At 42.1% G+C, this 17218-nt stretch overlaps 1 protein-coding gene across 1 annotated transcript in view; it reads right to left on the reverse strand.

The window, feature by feature from the left end:
• Nucleotides 1-17218, reverse strand: part of LOC134624179 (NACHT, LRR and PYD domains-containing protein 12-like) — a 463420-nt gene that overhangs the window by 430736 nt on the left and 15466 nt on the right. Inside the window, exons 5-7 of the mRNA XM_065470091.1 lie at nucleotides 14866-15042; nucleotides 9082-9255; nucleotides 7274-7447 (exon numbers count right to left, since the gene is read on the reverse strand). Of these exons, the coding sequence (XP_065326163.1) occupies nucleotides 7274-7447; nucleotides 9082-9255; nucleotides 14866-15042 (525 nt within the window). The remainder of the gene's footprint in view (nucleotides 1-7273; nucleotides 7448-9081; nucleotides 9256-14865; nucleotides 15043-17218) is intronic.

Here is a 17218-nt window from a genome sequence, read left to right on the forward strand (position 1 = left end):
ATATGATGTGGGGAAAATGAATGCAGGTAGTGACTTTTAAGTCTGAGTTCAGACCAAGCAAGCATCAGCAACTAATTAAAGCCAGAAGCAGTGACTGCAGTTGGTATGTCCCTGTGTCTAAAAGTATTGGAGCAATTCAATCCATTCTAAAATTATAAAGAATTGTATTTGTTTTTATTTTTTCTAATTACATCATATTGCTGGCACTGGAAAGTTTAGTATGCAGCATGAGAGGTTCTGCGGCCAGCAATAAACATGAGGGGACTGATTGGATTGACAATGGGGGAAAAAGTTTGACTGACTTGATGTATAGGATTATGGGAAAAAACAAAAAACAAAACAAGCAAAGAAAATATCTATTTTAGAGCAATTATGAACTTATTTAAAAGAAATCTGAAATCCCAACATTTATGAATATAAATAATAATTAGCTACTTACAGTCCAATTCTCTGGAAGGTGGAGAGAATTTTTGTGTGTTTTCCTAATGCAGGTTCTGCAGAACACATGAGTACTGCTGCGTTCATACACCAATATTCTCCACGTTCTCTGCAAATGATGCAAATGTTGGATGGTGCTGAGGATTTATATCACACTTGCAAAATGTGATATTTCAGTGAATCCCACAGGCTGAGTTCTTTCCTCTTTGTCTTACTGTTTGCTGTCTTTGAACCAAAAGTGCTGCAAGTCACATTATCCATACTCTCAGCCAGTGGTGTGACTGGTGTGGGGACAGGTAAACCAGTCTGACTGAAGCTGGGAGGTGAGGACTTCATTTGTAGATATGAACAGTTAACATCTTGTTTGTCCTGAAGCAGACACCGTTCTTCAGTTTGGGCATGATACTAAGTAGGAGAACAAAAACAAGCTCAAATACAGTCAAAATAACAAGCAGCTGAACAGATTAGCAGAATGTTTAGTTACTGGATCAACTGGAAAAACATGCAGACAGACAAAAAGTCCAATGACTAAACCGAGAGACCTTTGGGATGGTGTCAAACTTCAGGAGAGATCCACTAGTTCTATACAGTACATGCTTTCCTAGCTACAACCAACTGTAGAGCAGCAATTTTAACATCAATTAGGCGATCGTGGCTCAAGAGTTGGCAGTTTGTCTTGTAATCGGAAGGTTGCCGGTTTGAGCCCCGGCTCGGACAGTCTCGGTCGCTGTGTCCTTGGGCAAGACACTTCACCCGTTGCCTACTGGTGGTGGTCAGAGGGCCCAGTGGCGCCAGTGTTCAGCAGCCTCGCCTCTGTCAGTGCGCCCCAGGGCTGCCATCACCAGTGTGTGAATGGGTGTTTGAATGGATGTGTAAAGTGCTTCAAGGTCCTTAGGGACTAGTAAAAGCACTATACAAATACAGGCCATTTACCATGAAATTGTGAAGACTCGGGTGGAGCTCAGGATTTATCAGAGGAGAGCTGCATGATTACATCTTTGTTATTTGTTTTCAGCACATCCAGAAGCATCCAGGCATGAATCTAACACACTAACAGATTCATGAGCTTTCATTGGTCACAGATTCAGCAGAAAGAAGTCTCTCTCTGTGTGCGCACTGCTGAGAGAAAGCAGCCAAGTTCAGCTGATTATGCTGTGATTCAGTCTAATCCAGCATTACTGAGGAGCAGTGTTGGGACCAGAGATGGGCAGTAACGCGTTACTGTAATCCGATTACTTTTTTCAAGTAACGAGTAATGTAAGGGATTACTATTGCAAAAACGGTAATTAGATTACCGTTACTTTCACGTAGGAATGCTGCGTTACTGCGTTACTAAAACCGTGATTTTTTGCGAGAACGTCTCATGACAGTGACGTAAGCGTGTGAGACGTTCGTGACAACAGCTGTGTGCAGATCATAATATATCGAGTGCGGGACAGAGTGTAGCATGCAGCGTTTAAAGCGTGGAAGTACTGACCTTATTTTGAGTTTGATTCCATAAAAAGTGACAAAAACATTAGTGTCCGTTGTGCGTGGGAAGAAAACTTCTTTTTACAGCGAAAAAACCCCTAAACTTCCAAGCAAGCAGCGAGTGTACTATGACGTAATGTGAAATTCACAGAGAAACTCGCAGATTCTTCCACTGACCGCTGCGGCACACCTGCACCAGGGTAAACCTCCGGCTACCCCAGTCCTGCTTTACAGGTGAAAATAGAGCAACAGGACCGCTAGTCTTTGATTTTATTTATTTTCTGCTGTGTTTTACTTGCATCTATTTGAAAGAGTGAGTGTAAACACAAAAAATATTTTATTTTATGGGCTGGAATGTGCAGAAAATAGGTTTAAATGTTAAACAAATTTCTTCCAGTCAGAGAATGTTGCATATAATTAAGTTTTTGCTTGATGCATAAAGTTAAAAGATTAAAACTGTCACGTTTCTGGGTCTATCGGACCCAGTATTTTGAGTTTATTATGTTTTGGTTTATTTTTGAGTAATGGATTGTTTTCTTATTATCTTGTTGTGCTGATTATGGTGGTGGTGGTGATGGTTACTAGTTTCATGTTTCTGTTTATTGGTGATAAGGATTTGTGTTCTCATGTGTGGGCTTAGGTGTCTTTTTCTGTCTGTCTCTCAGTATCGAGTCTGCGTCTTTGTGTAGTGTTCTTGTTTCCTGTTTTATTGTGAAGGTCTGCGTCTCATGTGAGTGTGTTCAGTTTTACCTCTGTCTCGTCTTGTTAATTACTCCCAGCTGTGTCCACCACCTGTGTGTAATCTCCTTGTGTTTCTCTGTGTGTATTTAAGTCATGTCTTTAGTCATTGTTGTTGCTGGTCCGTCTGTGTATCCACCCTGCTCCATTCTGTGTGTCTCCCTGCTGTCCGTTGCCTGCTACCTCCGCTCATCCTCCTTCATTTCAGGTCCTGGTTTGTGTCTGTAGTTTAGTTGTTCTCAGTTTAGTTAGTTTCGGTCCCGTGTTGCTGTTTTGTCCATTTCATTTTGTGTTCAATAAATCACCTTCACACCTGCACGACTGCCTGCGCTTGGATCCTCTTTTTCCTTTTCTCACACGGCTCTTCTCACTCGCCGTGACAAAAACTAATAAAACAAGTTTTAAAAAGAGACTTTTCCATTTGATTACATTTTGTATGATGGATTATGCAGAAAAAGTAGAATTGGGCTGAAAGATCTATCGCTTTATCACCTATTCAGGTTGTAAATCGTGTTTTTAAAAACTAAGTAACTAAGTAATTAATTGCTTTTGAAAATAAGTAATCAGTAAAGTAACGGGATTACTTTTGGGGGGAAGTAATCAGTAATTAGTAACTGATTACTTTTTTCAAGTAACTTGACCAACACTGGTTGGGACTAACGCGTTATTAAGTAACGCGTTACAGTAACTATGTTATTATTGTGGTAACAAGCACGGTAACTAGTTATTATGCCAAAACCAGGAACGCGTTACTCGTTACTGGGATTTAGATAGGCTTGTTATTCGTTACTTCGTGTGGTGGCTATCGCGGAGCTTCGACAGATTCAGTAACATTAGCAAGTGGTGGAAGCCAGCAGGTGGATGAGAGAAAGTGGAGGCAAGAGGAGAGACCCGATGCGGCCGCCGGTCCGCGTGTCAGGTGAACTGAACTTCAGGTAAGAAGTTATGACCTGCAGTCTATCTGGGTCAGATATAAACCAAGTTTAAGTGGAGTTTATTTTCGTGCTGACTTTTTCCTACTGCGTGCTAGCTAGCATGACGGAGTTTCTATACAGCTGGGTGGGTGCTATGTTACTGATGTTGAACTTTATTTTGTTCATAAGGTTAGTTATTAGAGTTGCCAATCCTGAGGTGAAAAGCAACACAGTTTGTCCTGGACTTCAGCTACAATGAAAAAGACACAAAGCTGAAGCTGCACAGCTGCCTCGTCTTCTCTCATTCTCTCCTCTCCTGTTTCTACTTCAATCACGAAACTGATCAATGATCAGCTGATCGGCTTTTCTCTCTTGTTTATTTATCGCCCACTTTGCGCCAGAAAGAGGAAACAAGCGGATGTCGCGTTAAACAACAGCAGCACGTTTAAGCTTGATCAGCTGTTGTTAGAATTTATTTAATATTAATTTCTAGTATCAGCTGATGTTTGCTGGAGCCACAGCTTGTAAAAGCTGCTGGTCATGATATCGGTTTGGTTATCTGGTGAGAGGGAAACATGCAGATGAAACCAGGAGATTTCCTTACTGAATCATCAGAGCTGAACAGGTGATGGAGAAACAGGTTTACCTTTTAGGTGACATGAATGAGTTGAAGGGAAGTTATGAACTGTTTCTGAGAGACAAATAACACCAGGATCCTTTTCTATGTAGCTGACAGCTGGTAACTGTGCAGGGGCGGATCTAGCAAAGTGTTGCCAGGGGTCCGTGTAGGGCATTAACAGAGAAAGGGGGGGACAAGGAAATACTTTTCCTTATTATTCTCATTTAAAATGTCTCGCTTTAAAAAAAAATAATTATCTGAGTCTTACAACAAACGATTGATAGATTGATACATATATACCACCAGAACAGTGTACATCACTGTCACAACAGTGTTTGTTTTCATTCAAAGGCTTTATGATTTTTCCTATAATGGTGGGCCAGTCTCTAGTCAAAATGCCCGGGACGATTTTTTTGTCCCAGTCCAGCTCTGTATGCAGCTCATCTGCAGTCTGGTGTTACCTACATCTTCCTATTCAGAAGGCAGAATTTCCAAGTTCTGAGTACAATCAAAAGCACCACGACTGCAGTTTTTGTGTTGGATGTAAAAAGCAGGCTAGAATCATGGCGGCAGTCAACGACGGTCCAGGCGTGGGATTTCTCTCGTGGAAATGTGCACATTATTTTTTCCTTTCTGTTAGTAGGTGGCACAGTGCACTTGTGGCAAGTAAGCAAGATAGAAGACTGGCAATCTTACTGGGTATCCAGTTATGGAAGCAACACCTTAACAAGAGAAGTAAACCAAAGTTACTTTCTCTAGTAACTACTTACTCTGAAAGTAACGAGTAACTTGAAATAACTGAGTTACTTTTGATACTAGTAACTAGTAATGTAACTATGTTACTAATTTAAAGTAACTTACCCAACACTGCTGAGGAGCAGTAAGTAACACTCAGCTTAAGGACTGATGAAGAGTCTGAGGACAGAGAGTTTGGGCTCATTACTCATTCTGATAACATCTCCCCCTCTCATTCAATAAAGAAACACTGCAAGAAGCTGCTGTTAGCTCTTAGATTTAATGCACTTTACAGCACATTTCATGCTGCAAACATGAGGAATTCACTCTTTGAAATGTTCTCCTCCTGAAAGAGAAACAAATACATGTCCCACAAGGCCGGCCTCCAAAATCTCCATCCACGCTTTTCAGTCCCAAAGCTGACCCTGCTCCTCTTTAAGAAATCCTGACAGCAGCGCACACGCACACTGTGTCTGTGATGGTGTCACAAACACATACCTGCAGAGTCCAGTGTGCTGTAAGCAGGAAACAACAAAGAGGCCATGTGACTTTGACCTCTGGGTAAATACAAAAACACATGAAGGGGGAAATTATCTCTAGGGTCCTCTGCTGGACATGAGAGGAACTGCAAGGATCGGCTTCATTTTTGTGCCTGTTGTTTTTGTCTTTATCCCTTCACTGAGCTCATTTTGACTTATTTCACTTTTCAGGACATCAGCAACCTGCTCTTAAATATAATGAAACCAAAGGGTGCTCACCTAAAGTGGTGACTGTGTTGATCATGTGACCCACAGCCTCACAGTCTGTGATGTCATCCTGTCTCACCTCAAGAGCTCAAACAGGCTGATATGACTGTGTGAACCGAAAAGGTCAGAGCAACACTTTGTTTACACACCGCTTACATTCAGAGTGTGTGAGCTTTAATGGGGAAGCTGCTGTGCTGGGTGACTAATGTGAGGTGGAGGGCAGAAGCTGGAGTTCTGGATCAGATCCACATGACAGAAAAGCGAACAGCTTCAGTCCGAGTCATTCCTTTGATTCCAATCAGCACATTTATTGATCATTAGTATCCACATTAAACATTAAGCACTGATTCATCCACTGAGGCTCTAACTGCACACATACATGAAAACATGATATTTATCTTATAAAAACATGATGTTTATCTAATAAAAACATGTTTATTATTCAAAGATGATTGAAAGCCTTTCCAGGTGAGTTTGATCCAGGAGGGTCTGAAGCCAGAGTCAGACAGAGACTGTGCAGAGACTGTAGAAGGACAGAGCAGCAGCAGATCCAGATACACTGATGATCCTCTGTCAGATCCACAGGGACACACAGGGATGATGCTGGACTCTACATTGTGTCTGACAGTGGAGCTGTTCTCAGAGCAGTTCACTCTGCAGCACTGACAGTCATCTGCACTTCATTCCTCTGTCAGTCACTGCTGGATGAAGCTCTCCTCTCTACCTCCCAGTAACATGGCCCAGTCAGAGCGTCTCTACACACAAGCTGCTGTTGCTTCAACCTCTCTGGATCATCAGGACACAGCTGCTCCTCTCTCAACACACACACACACACACACACACACACACACACACACACACACACACACACACACACACACACACACACACACACACACACAGTCCTGTTTACCATCATCACTTCCACCTGCAGAGAGAAGGAGGAAGAGCAGAGGAGATAAACGAGTGTTTCCAGAGACTCTTCATCAGCTGCCAGTCAGTGATGCAGCACATCCAGTATAAAGAGCAGCAGGGACTTCAGTGCTGGGACTGTACTAGGACTCATTGTTGCTTCACTTTTTCTAATCTTTGGATTTTTATTGAAGTTGATGAAAATGTTTTTCACTCCTAGTTTTAGTTTGGACTTTCATTCATTAGAAGAAGCTTGGTGTGTCCACTCTGAGCTCTGTAGGAACCCCAACAACAAGCCCAACAATCCAGATGGACGGTTCCAGCTGTTAACTGGAGGAATTCCATCCAAACATCTGCTCTCACTAAATTCTTCCTCACCTACAGACTGTGTTCTTCACTGTTTTAAACTTGGAAATGAATGCAGTCATTGGTCTGCGTGCTGCTTTGTTCAGAGGGCTGATTGGCTGTTGACAGTGTTTGAACAGAGTGTGTCATCTGTTACTATGGTGACCATAAAGGTCACAAAAAGGCAGAAACAGGAAGTGTTTGTGTCCAATCCTGAAGCCTGTCACCATTCTCCTCTCACAGCTTCACTGAGAAGCTGCAGCTTTACAGGAAACACTGGATCTTTGTTTCATACTGACTGTGTTTAGTACAATACTGCTGACAGCACCACCCACTCACTCCATCACTCTACTTACAGCAGACTCTCCAGTCTGTAATCTGGACTCTGCTGAAGATCACACAGCTGCTTCACATCTGGATCCTTCAGGTAGTTTCCACTCAGGTCCAGCTTTCTCAGATGGGAGGGGTTGGACTTCAGCGCTGCTGCCAGATAATCACAGCTGATCTTTGACAAACCACAGTCCTTCAATCTGTATAAAGAACGAAAGATGAAATGACCAAAGATGAATGTGATGCTGACTCAGCAGAAGACTTGGACTCATTGGATTCCAGCTTTGATATCATTGATTTCAATGAAGAGCTTTGTGATTGTAGCAAAGGGCTGGTAGTTCTGAGAGTCCCACTGATGAGGTGTTTGTGTGGAAATCTCTTAGTGGGACCAAAGAGAGAAAAAGCCCTGGTCCTGATGCCGTGGGAGGGAAATGATTGAAGTGTGCTGTGAGGAACTGACTGGGAGATTTTCACACATTTTCCAGTCCTCCTTGGAACAACAGGAAGTTCCCAGCATATGAAAACAAAGGTTAAGTGTCCTATGGCACTCAGTGATGATGGTGCTGTGGCCCCACCACCTCCACCTCTTTGTAAAGGAACTAACTATAATCTGAAGCTTCAAATGGAACTAAGACTTGCTCCACCAGGTGGCAGTGTCTGATGAGACAGTGTTAGTGGAGCTGGCATGTACTAAGCAACAGGAAAATGCAGGACTTGGACTGAAATTGGGAAAAGTGGTTAGCACTAGTGCTCTGGGATCCAGGGTATAATTGGCCGTTTTTGACTTCTTTTGATTTTACCTCTATATTTCACCTTTAAAAACTGTTTATCTTGCCTTGTTTGGTATCATTATTTTCAGCACAACCTCAAATATCTCAAATTTGAGTTATTTTTTCCATTCTGGCATACTATATTAGCACAATTGATCTAAGTTCAGACAAAAAATTCAAAATCCGAGTAGAAAAATGTTATATGTTTTACTGTAAAACCCACAAACATGTTTAACAAATCATTTTCATAAGTTGAAATGTAAGTTATGAATGTTTTTTTTTAAAATAACCAATTATATCTATTTACAGAACAATCAGGTGTGCTGCATCAAATAAAAAGGCACACACATTATTTGTGCCAGTCCAAAAAAAATTATTTGTGTTCAGTATAAGACAGAGGAGAACACCACAGGCCTAAACCCTGCAGGTCTGAAAGCAGGAGGTGGATCAGTCCAGTTTTCCATGTGGAAACAGCGTTTACACTGGGATTTGCCTTTGGTGGCTTTTGAGCAACTGTTACATTCAGCAGTCTAACTGACACAAAATACAAAACAATAACTACACAACAAACTAACTACAGCCTCCAAACATGCTAAACGTCACTAATGTCTCACATATGAAAACTCGCTCTCTTTTGCTCGCCCGCTTTCCATCGGGTGTCACTCCTAAAACTTCCCCTTCTCCCTAAACACCCAAGTGTTGCCATATAATTTTTTTTAATGGCTGACATGTTCTAACACCAATAGGGAAGGGGTGTTTTTACTTTTACTTTTCACTCGCAAGAGGAGAGTGTTTGCTAACGCTGTCCATAGAAAACGCAGTTTTTACCATTCTTCCTGCTGTAAACTCCACTGTTTTGTTCAGAAAAAAAACATAGCAGGTATTTTTTTGTCATTACAATCTTTAACTAAAACCTATTGGTCAGCATCTTATTAGCTTCATTACACAAAAAACTGATAGAAACTAACAAAATTCATAAAAATGTCCACTCATTCATTCATGTAAGCTATCTAATGCAGCTTTGATCTTCGCAGTCTGGTTTATAAAATTCATTCCTCACTCACCTCAGAGTTTCAAGTGCACATTCTGGACTCGCAAGAAAGCCACACAGCTGCTTCACTCCTGAATCCTGCTGGTTGTTGTAGGTCAAGTCCAGCTCTCTCAGATGGGAGGGGTTGGACTTCAGTGCTGCTGCCAGATAATCACAGCTGATCTCTGACAAACCACAGCCCCTCAATCTGTATAAAGAATGAAAGATGTAAGTTTATTAGACAAAGTGCTTGAAATCATTCAGTGTTTCATCATCTGTTCAGAGCTGAAGAAGGTTCAGAATGTAGAAGTTTAGAAAATGGAAACTCCAAACAGCTGAAGCCAACAGGAAGCAGCTTCAAACAAACACAACAAGAGAAAAAACTCTGAATGTTTCACATTAAAGTCGTACATTTATCATAAAAACAGGACAAAGACTTGAAAAAGTCGTGTTTTCCTTCCAGGAACCACATGGCTTCACTTTTAAAGGTGAAGTGTGAAAGAAACGGACATATTTGAAGTCCAACACCTTTTTCCAGTCACATGATTAAAGCAGACAAACTACAAGCTCATTTTCATTCCAACAAGTCATCTTCTGACCTGGACTAACAACACTGGTCTCTATGTGCAGCTGGCTGTGAGACCAGTGCTCAGGGAGCGTCTACAAAGTGCAACACTGAAAGGAAATCAGACACAAATGTCCTTTCACACAAATTTGAATCACATTTTCAAATGTGATTTGAATTTATTCATAAATTCAAATGTGATTCAAATGGTCAGACAAAATAGGGTCATAATAAACTATAATGAAATGTTGTGTATTAGCAGCAAGTTATTGAATCATTTTCCTCAGAAACCAAACAAAATGATTGACAAACATCATTTTACAAACTCAGTGTTGGACTTGGATCAGCAGGATAAGCTGATGTTTAAAGTCAGTCATATTTGGAGATTTCCCACAATAATCAAACCAAGTGCTTATGAAGAAACTCCATCGTATTATTGTTCAACATGTCCCAGGGTTCCTCTAACCACATTGGAACCTGTAGAAATGCAGCATTTTCTAATGATTGGAGTCTAAAGTCAGAATATGATCCTTCTACATCAACTGATTTAAACATGGTTGTGATTGAACTGCAGCAGATTATTGTTGATCATCAGAAATTCTCGGGCTAGGCTCCACAAAAAAGATTTCCAGTGTCTGATGGGTCTGTCTAGCACAGGCCCAACGCTGGAACGAGACAATTTAAGTACACAGCAAAGCAAGACACAAGCAGGCGAAGGTCTTTGTGTTACTCATGCATGAGGGAGACCTGACCTCCATCAGACTCTCAGCCAGGTTCCCTATAGTCAAGATGTGACCCTGTGAAGACTCCCCAAAGCTGGTGCAAGGAGTCTAGCGGTCCATCTGAACAAAAGGCTCTTATAGTTAACCAGATACAGAGTAGGTGTCCTCCTATACAATAAATCAATAAGAGAAGCTATAACCTCTCTCCTGACCTTAAGTTGTGTGTGCATGCCAGAGTGCTCTGGGAGGCACACAGAGTATCAAAAGACTGCTAAGGATCAAACCTCTATCAATCTACAACTAATTATAAAACTAAGCATATATGAGTAAACATTTCTAAGCATAAATGACAATCAACAATATAAACCTGATCATCAGAAATCCTCAGGCTCAGCTCCACAATGATTTCCAGTTTCTTTACTGTAAATGTACGTACAGCAGGTCCTGAGAAACATTAGCAGCATGGCAGCTGAGTGTCAGCTTCCTCTTCTCATTCTTCACCATTAATCACAATTTGTTTTTCATTCATGTCCTTGTCACATTTACTTTTTAACACTATTACAGTTCCGTCACAGATTCACTCATACACAGGATTCATACAGATGTGAGGAGCACACATCTGTTAGCTGTTCTTTCTTTCATGGTTAAGATTGTAAACTGATCTACAGCTGACTGACACTCCGAGTCATTTCCTCATTCCTAAAGTCAAAGCTCAGGAGAGATTTCATCTGCACAAGTTTACTTTGTAACAAAAGCAGAAATCCCAGTTAAACATTAGTTTGCTAAACATGAAGCTTTTACAGCCAATCAGTCAGTCTCTCTCTCTGGCTCTTGACGAAGGTGGTCGCACTTTCTCCCTCTCCCTTCCCTTATCTTTCCTGCTTGGCTTTCTCATGTCTCTGTCTAGTCTTGTCTAGTTCTCTCCCTTTACCCTGAAAGAGTCTCACAGTCTGTTCTCTAAACCTAAAAGACGAATTATGGATTTGATCAACTGGTCCCTGAACACCCTCTTCTCAACGAGAAGTCTGGGCTCGGGAGGGCCCGAATGTCCTGGATGGATGTTCCCTGCCGGATACACGATGGACGGGTGGAAGGACTGGAGGGTCGTGTGCCTGGCGGGACTGTCGATCGAGGACATTGAAGACATCTACCTTTTCGGAACCATGATAACAGGGTTCTTGCTGATCAGCTCTGGCTTGGCCCTGGCTTATTGAAGAACAAAAAAAAGGGGGGGGGGACCTGTTCAAATCCCCACAAGGCTGCCCGCTATGTTGATTGGAACGATGAAGCGAGCTGTGGCTTCTCAGAATGGGCTCATTAGACGCAGCACAGATGACATCTTGGAGAAGCTTGCGGCTGCTGTGAGTACTGAGACTGACAACATCTTGGGGAGGCTCACCGTTGTTGTGAACATTCCTGCTCTATGAGCAAACTAGATAACATCTTGGGATGGATGGATAACATTGTGAAGAGGCTCACGGCTCTCCAACGGGAATAGTGAGAGACCAGTGATGGACATTAGATCGACTGTAAAATTGACACGCAGTGGTTCGCACTAAAGAACACCACCACTTTTCCATGCAGCTACCATATCGGCACCAGCTGCGGTCTCAAGCCTGGAGCTGAACATAGCAAACAATTTCTCCCCTGATAACAAACTGTGCTTAAACTCTTGGTTCCAAATGCCTTTGTGTCCTTATCTCTAAGGCCGAGCTGGACGGCGGGTCTGGGCCCAGCGCTGGATGAATAGCTGCAAAGCAGGATGGCTGTGTCTGCATCAGCTTACTTCTCACCCCTTACCCACCTCTGTTGCTTGTCACATGCTTCAAGATGTTGTGATGTGGACATTTGTGCTCTCTGTGCAGAGGAGTTTTTGTTTTCTGTTCTCAAGCTGTCCTCTCATAGGAGCCCAGCATGAGTAGAGGTCTCTTTTTCCCCCTCCTCCTCAACTTTCCCATTGTATTGTACATTTCAGTGTTTTTCCATAATACTAACGGTCTCCGACCCGTCTCCCCATGTGATTTCTGTGTTGTGTATGTAAAGTCGGGGGGGCTCTTGATCAATATATCAGGATGGGAACAGCAATGACATCCCAGATTTACCATCAGCTCAGAAAAAAATCTGTGATCTCCATCTTTGTAACTCTGACTCTGTGGACGGTGTTGCTGTCAGATTGGAAGTTTCCTGCACTGCAAACATTTACTATGTTGCACAGTGATCAATCATTGTTTGACTCGAATCAATAACACTGATGGAAACGTGTGTGTCGCAGGTGGATTTTGGAGATGAAGTAAATATCTGAGTGAAGATGAGGCTGAAATCACTTTAAAACTAAAACTGAACTCAAACATTTTAAAAGCAGCTGAAGATGCTCTGATTTTAATCTGATTACATTCCATCATGAAATGTAATCAGATTCCAGCTGAATCATTAGATTTCAAATCAAATGTAAAGTTAGGATTCATTAAGCTGCTCAAGTTCAAGCTGCTTAATGATGAGCATGGACATTATAATACATGATCGCTTTTGTTTAAAGTCTGTGATGATGACAGAGTGACCCACATTGATTCAAACTCTTCTTCCCCCGTTTTTATATCACGCAGCACTAACACGTCTTCATATTCCTGCTCCTCTGGATTCACATGGAACCGCTGCTCTTTATTTATCCGTTGCTATGGTGAATGGTAGTATCGGCTCCTGACTGATCAGCTGATCTGGAACAGGAAACTGAGTTTGTTGAAGCTGCTTCCTGGAATATACATTATCTAATATGAGCTGATCATCATCATCATTATTATTAATACCTTATTCTCCTCACAGAGCACTGCGCTCTCAGACTGCAGGCTTACTTGTGCTTCCTGGGATATTAAAAAGTAGAAGTTTAAATGTGTTTCTAATAAAAAGCTTTGAAAAGAAATGCTTGTATGTTTAACTGTTTGGGTGAGCTCACTGTAGCAGAGGAGGAAATAATCAGAGCCAGTTTCAAAGTCTGGATTATAAAACAGTTCTGTCAGCTGAACATTTTCAACTGTGTGTTCATGGTGTCACTAAATGAGAACATGAAGCTGTGATTGGCCGACATTTTGAACACAGTTAGCACACACAGAGGCAGACTGTCTAAACCCTCAGAACAAAAGCTATCCACATGTTTGTCAGTCCAAATACTTCATGCAGTTATTGCTCTAATCACTGCCGTCACACTGTTACAGTCAAAGCTGCAAATCATTCACAAGTAAACTTCGGGCGTTTATCAATATGCGTACTTGTGCGTAGTTGCGTTCTCGTGTACTCGTGATACGTCATCCGTCGGAGACCAAGTACTGTTCCAATTCGAAGTACGGATCAAGCCGAGAACGCGAAAAAGTCCCGGATGTGTTCTCGCTCCGCCCGTTTTATCGAGCATGCATCGGTGTGGACTTGGTACAGCTAAATATGCCAGAATGCATTTCGTCCAAAACTCAACAGCGGACTCCCGGCACATCGTTCCCCCCCCTCCCGCTCGCGGTCTTCTCACTACTCAGGTTAAAGAAACTCCAGCAGCTGTCTATAGTATTGAGTGTCCACTAAAATAAAAATAAAAGCGTTCTAACATCTCACCTGCTTTTTATTACTAAGGTATGTACACGTATGTACATGTACACTATTTTTATTAATAGAGGTTTCACTACTGAGGTTACAAATGATATATAAGTCACTTAGATCACTTCTAAATGTTAATGTTTGGTTTATTTGAGTGTTTTATTTGTTCCTGAGTAAACCGGTTTGGCTGTGATTAAAGTTAAGCTGCATAACATGTTACTCACAGTTAAATTAAGAGGGGACGGCAGTAAAAACTCCGGACCTGTGACATCATCACGTACGCTGGTGTTCCGACTGTACAAATCGCGAGTCCGTGCTCGCGTTCTCGGCGAATCCGTACTCCCGTGCATTCTCGGCCAGTACGTACTCGCCGAGAACGCACGGGAGTACGGACTCGCGTACTTGGGAATTGAGAAACGGCCTTCACATTCATCAACACTCAGTCTGATGTCGTCAGTAAATGACTCACATGAGAGCATCTGACTACCTGACCAGGTGGCATTACCCAGCATGCCATGTCAGTTTGTAAATGTGCAATAATTACTGCTCCAAACCGTTTCTGTTTCACATATTGCACAGACTGATTGTGCTGTGACCTTTGACCTGCTAAACAGAGTCAGCTGTGGATTACTCATTTTTGTGTCTGATACTGAGAACTGTGAGGAGGAACAGAACACAGTTAATCGGGGTCCCCTTTCTCTGAACTAGGAAAGGTCGGCCAGCCACTCGCCACCCTGTGGAGGGCCGCGGGCCATACTTTCAGTATCACTGTTTGAAATGTGAACATTGTTCTGCTACAGTCAATGGACTAAACGAGAGAAGAAGAAAACAGACTTTACCATGAAGATCCTCAATGTGGATCAGTATAATATCAGCCTGATGTCTGCAGTTTAGTGTCAGCACAACTTTCACACCATATCCATCTCAGCACAACTAAAACATGCTGACTGACCTCAGAGTTTCAAGTTTACATCCTGGACTCTCCAGGAAACCACACAGATGCTTCACTCCTGAATCATGCAGCTTGTTGTTTCTGCTCAGCTCCAGCTCTCTCAGATGGGAGGGGTTGGACTTCAGTGCTGCTGCCAGATAATCACAGCTGATCTCTGACAAACCACAGCGGTACAATCTGTATAAAAAATGAAAGATGTAAGTTTATTAGACAAAGTGCTTGAAAACATTCAGTGTTTCATCATCTGTTCAGAGCTGAAGAAGGTTCAGAATGTAGAAGTTTAGAAAATGGAAACTCCAAACAGCTGAAGCCAACAGGAAGCAGAAACAAACACAACAAGAGAAAAAACTCTGAATGTTTCACATTACTGTCGTACATTTATCATAAAAACAGGACAAAGACTTGAAAAAGTCATGTTTTTCCTTCCAGGGACCACATGGCTTCACTTTTAAAGGTGAAGTGTGAAAGAAATGGACATATTTGAAGTCCAACACCTTTTTCCAGTCACATTATTAAAGCAGACAAACTACAAGCTGATTTTCATTCCAACAAGTCATCTTCTGACCTGGACTAACAACACTGGTCTCTATGTGCAGCTGGCTGTGAGACCAGTGCTCAGGGAGCGTCTACAAAGTGCAACACTGAAAGAACATCACACACTCATTTGCTTCCAGCACTTTCACACAAACATCTACTGTCATTATTGTCACCAAACTCTGTGGATCCTTTATTGCAAATTCAAATGGGATCAAATGGTCAGACAAAAGAGGGTTATGAGGAAATATGATGAAATGTTGTGTATTAGCAGCAAGTTATTGAATCATTTTCCTCAGAAACCAAACAAAATGATTGACAAACATGTTTTTACAAACTCAGTGTTGGACTTGGATCAGCAGGATAAGCTGATGTTTAAAGGCATTTGAGTCTCGCTGTATGAGAGTCCAGTTATTCCTCAATATTTATGGATGATGTTCTTTCAGTGTTGCACTTTGAGCCTCACAGTCAGCTGCACATGGACCAGTGTTGTTAGTCAATGTGGGATTAATCCAGTCAGAAAGGATGAGAATAATCACAGAAGTACCCTGGGTAAAGATGAAGCACAAACTGCCTAGGCCAGGGGTGTCGAACTCCAGGCCTCGAGCGCCGGTGTCCTGCACATTTTAGATATAACCCTAGGTCAACACACCTGAATCAAGCGATCAGTTGATTACCAGGCCTCTGGAGAACTTCAAGACATATTGAGGAGGTAATTTAGCCATTTAAATCAGCTGTGTTGGATCAAGGAAACATCTAAATCCTGCAGGACACCGGCCCTTGAGGCCTGGAGTTCGAAACCTGTGGCCTAGGCTGTTAGTCTCTCCCTAAATCAGCTACAGGAACAATAAAATAAGCAGTGATGGTTCCACATCTGATCCAGAACAGAATGACATTAAAGTGATGTGATTACATGGAACTGGCAGTACTAATGTCAGCCATCATGTCCCACCTTCACTGGAAGCCATCTTTGGCTTTGTCAAACTCTGCAGGAAATATCCCAAAACTGCCATTTCTCATTGTACAACTTCAACAACTGCACATTAATTAAACTTCGTACATAGACCCGCAATCTCTGATTGCTCTGAAATCTCACTGACAGCCAATAGAAATAAAGAAAAGTCCAGACTGACAGTCTCTGTGGGGTTAGGCAGTGAACTGCTCACGCTGCATTCAAGTGCATCACAAACTATTGGAATTGGCTCCAACCTTGTGAAGCAGACATCCTACCAGCTGCTGTTTTGAACATTTCTAATATCGTCATGAACTGTAATAAACTCTGTTAATGAACTGAGAACTATTTCTACATTTGAAACTATGGATTTATTTTCTCATTCACTTCTGTACGTTAGTGTTTAAATGAATGTTAGACTGGGCTCCATGGAAACACTTGAACTGGTCTCAGCTGCCTTCTTTCTGTAGTCATTCCAACAGAGTCCTTTCTCTTCTGCAGCTTCTGTTTGAAATCCTCTCACAGAGCCTGAATCCTGCTTTGTTGTCATGTTTGGGCCTGTGTTAGGCTGCTCTGTGTTCTTCTGCTTTAACACACACCTCACCACGGCAGCTGTGTGGGTCGTCTCTGTAGGAGCCAGATCAGCTTCTGATACCATGATCATCATCACAGCTCCTAACTTCACCTTTATTAGCTTTGACATTCATGTCTTTCTTTTCTCTCTCTCTCTCTCTCTCTCTGTTTCCACACAAGCTCAAAGTCTCTTTTTATCTGCTGTCATCAGATCTTCAACAGTCTCATTCACATCCCTCACACACTCTACACCCTCATCAGCACTGACTTCATCTTCACTGACTGATGGAGCAC

This window comes from Pelmatolapia mariae, linkage group LG3_W (assembly GCF_036321145.2).
Source record: "Pelmatolapia mariae isolate MD_Pm_ZW linkage group LG3_W, Pm_UMD_F_2, whole genome shotgun sequence".
In the NCBI taxonomy this organism is placed as follows: Eukaryota; Metazoa; Chordata; class Actinopteri; order Cichliformes; family Cichlidae; genus Pelmatolapia; species Pelmatolapia mariae.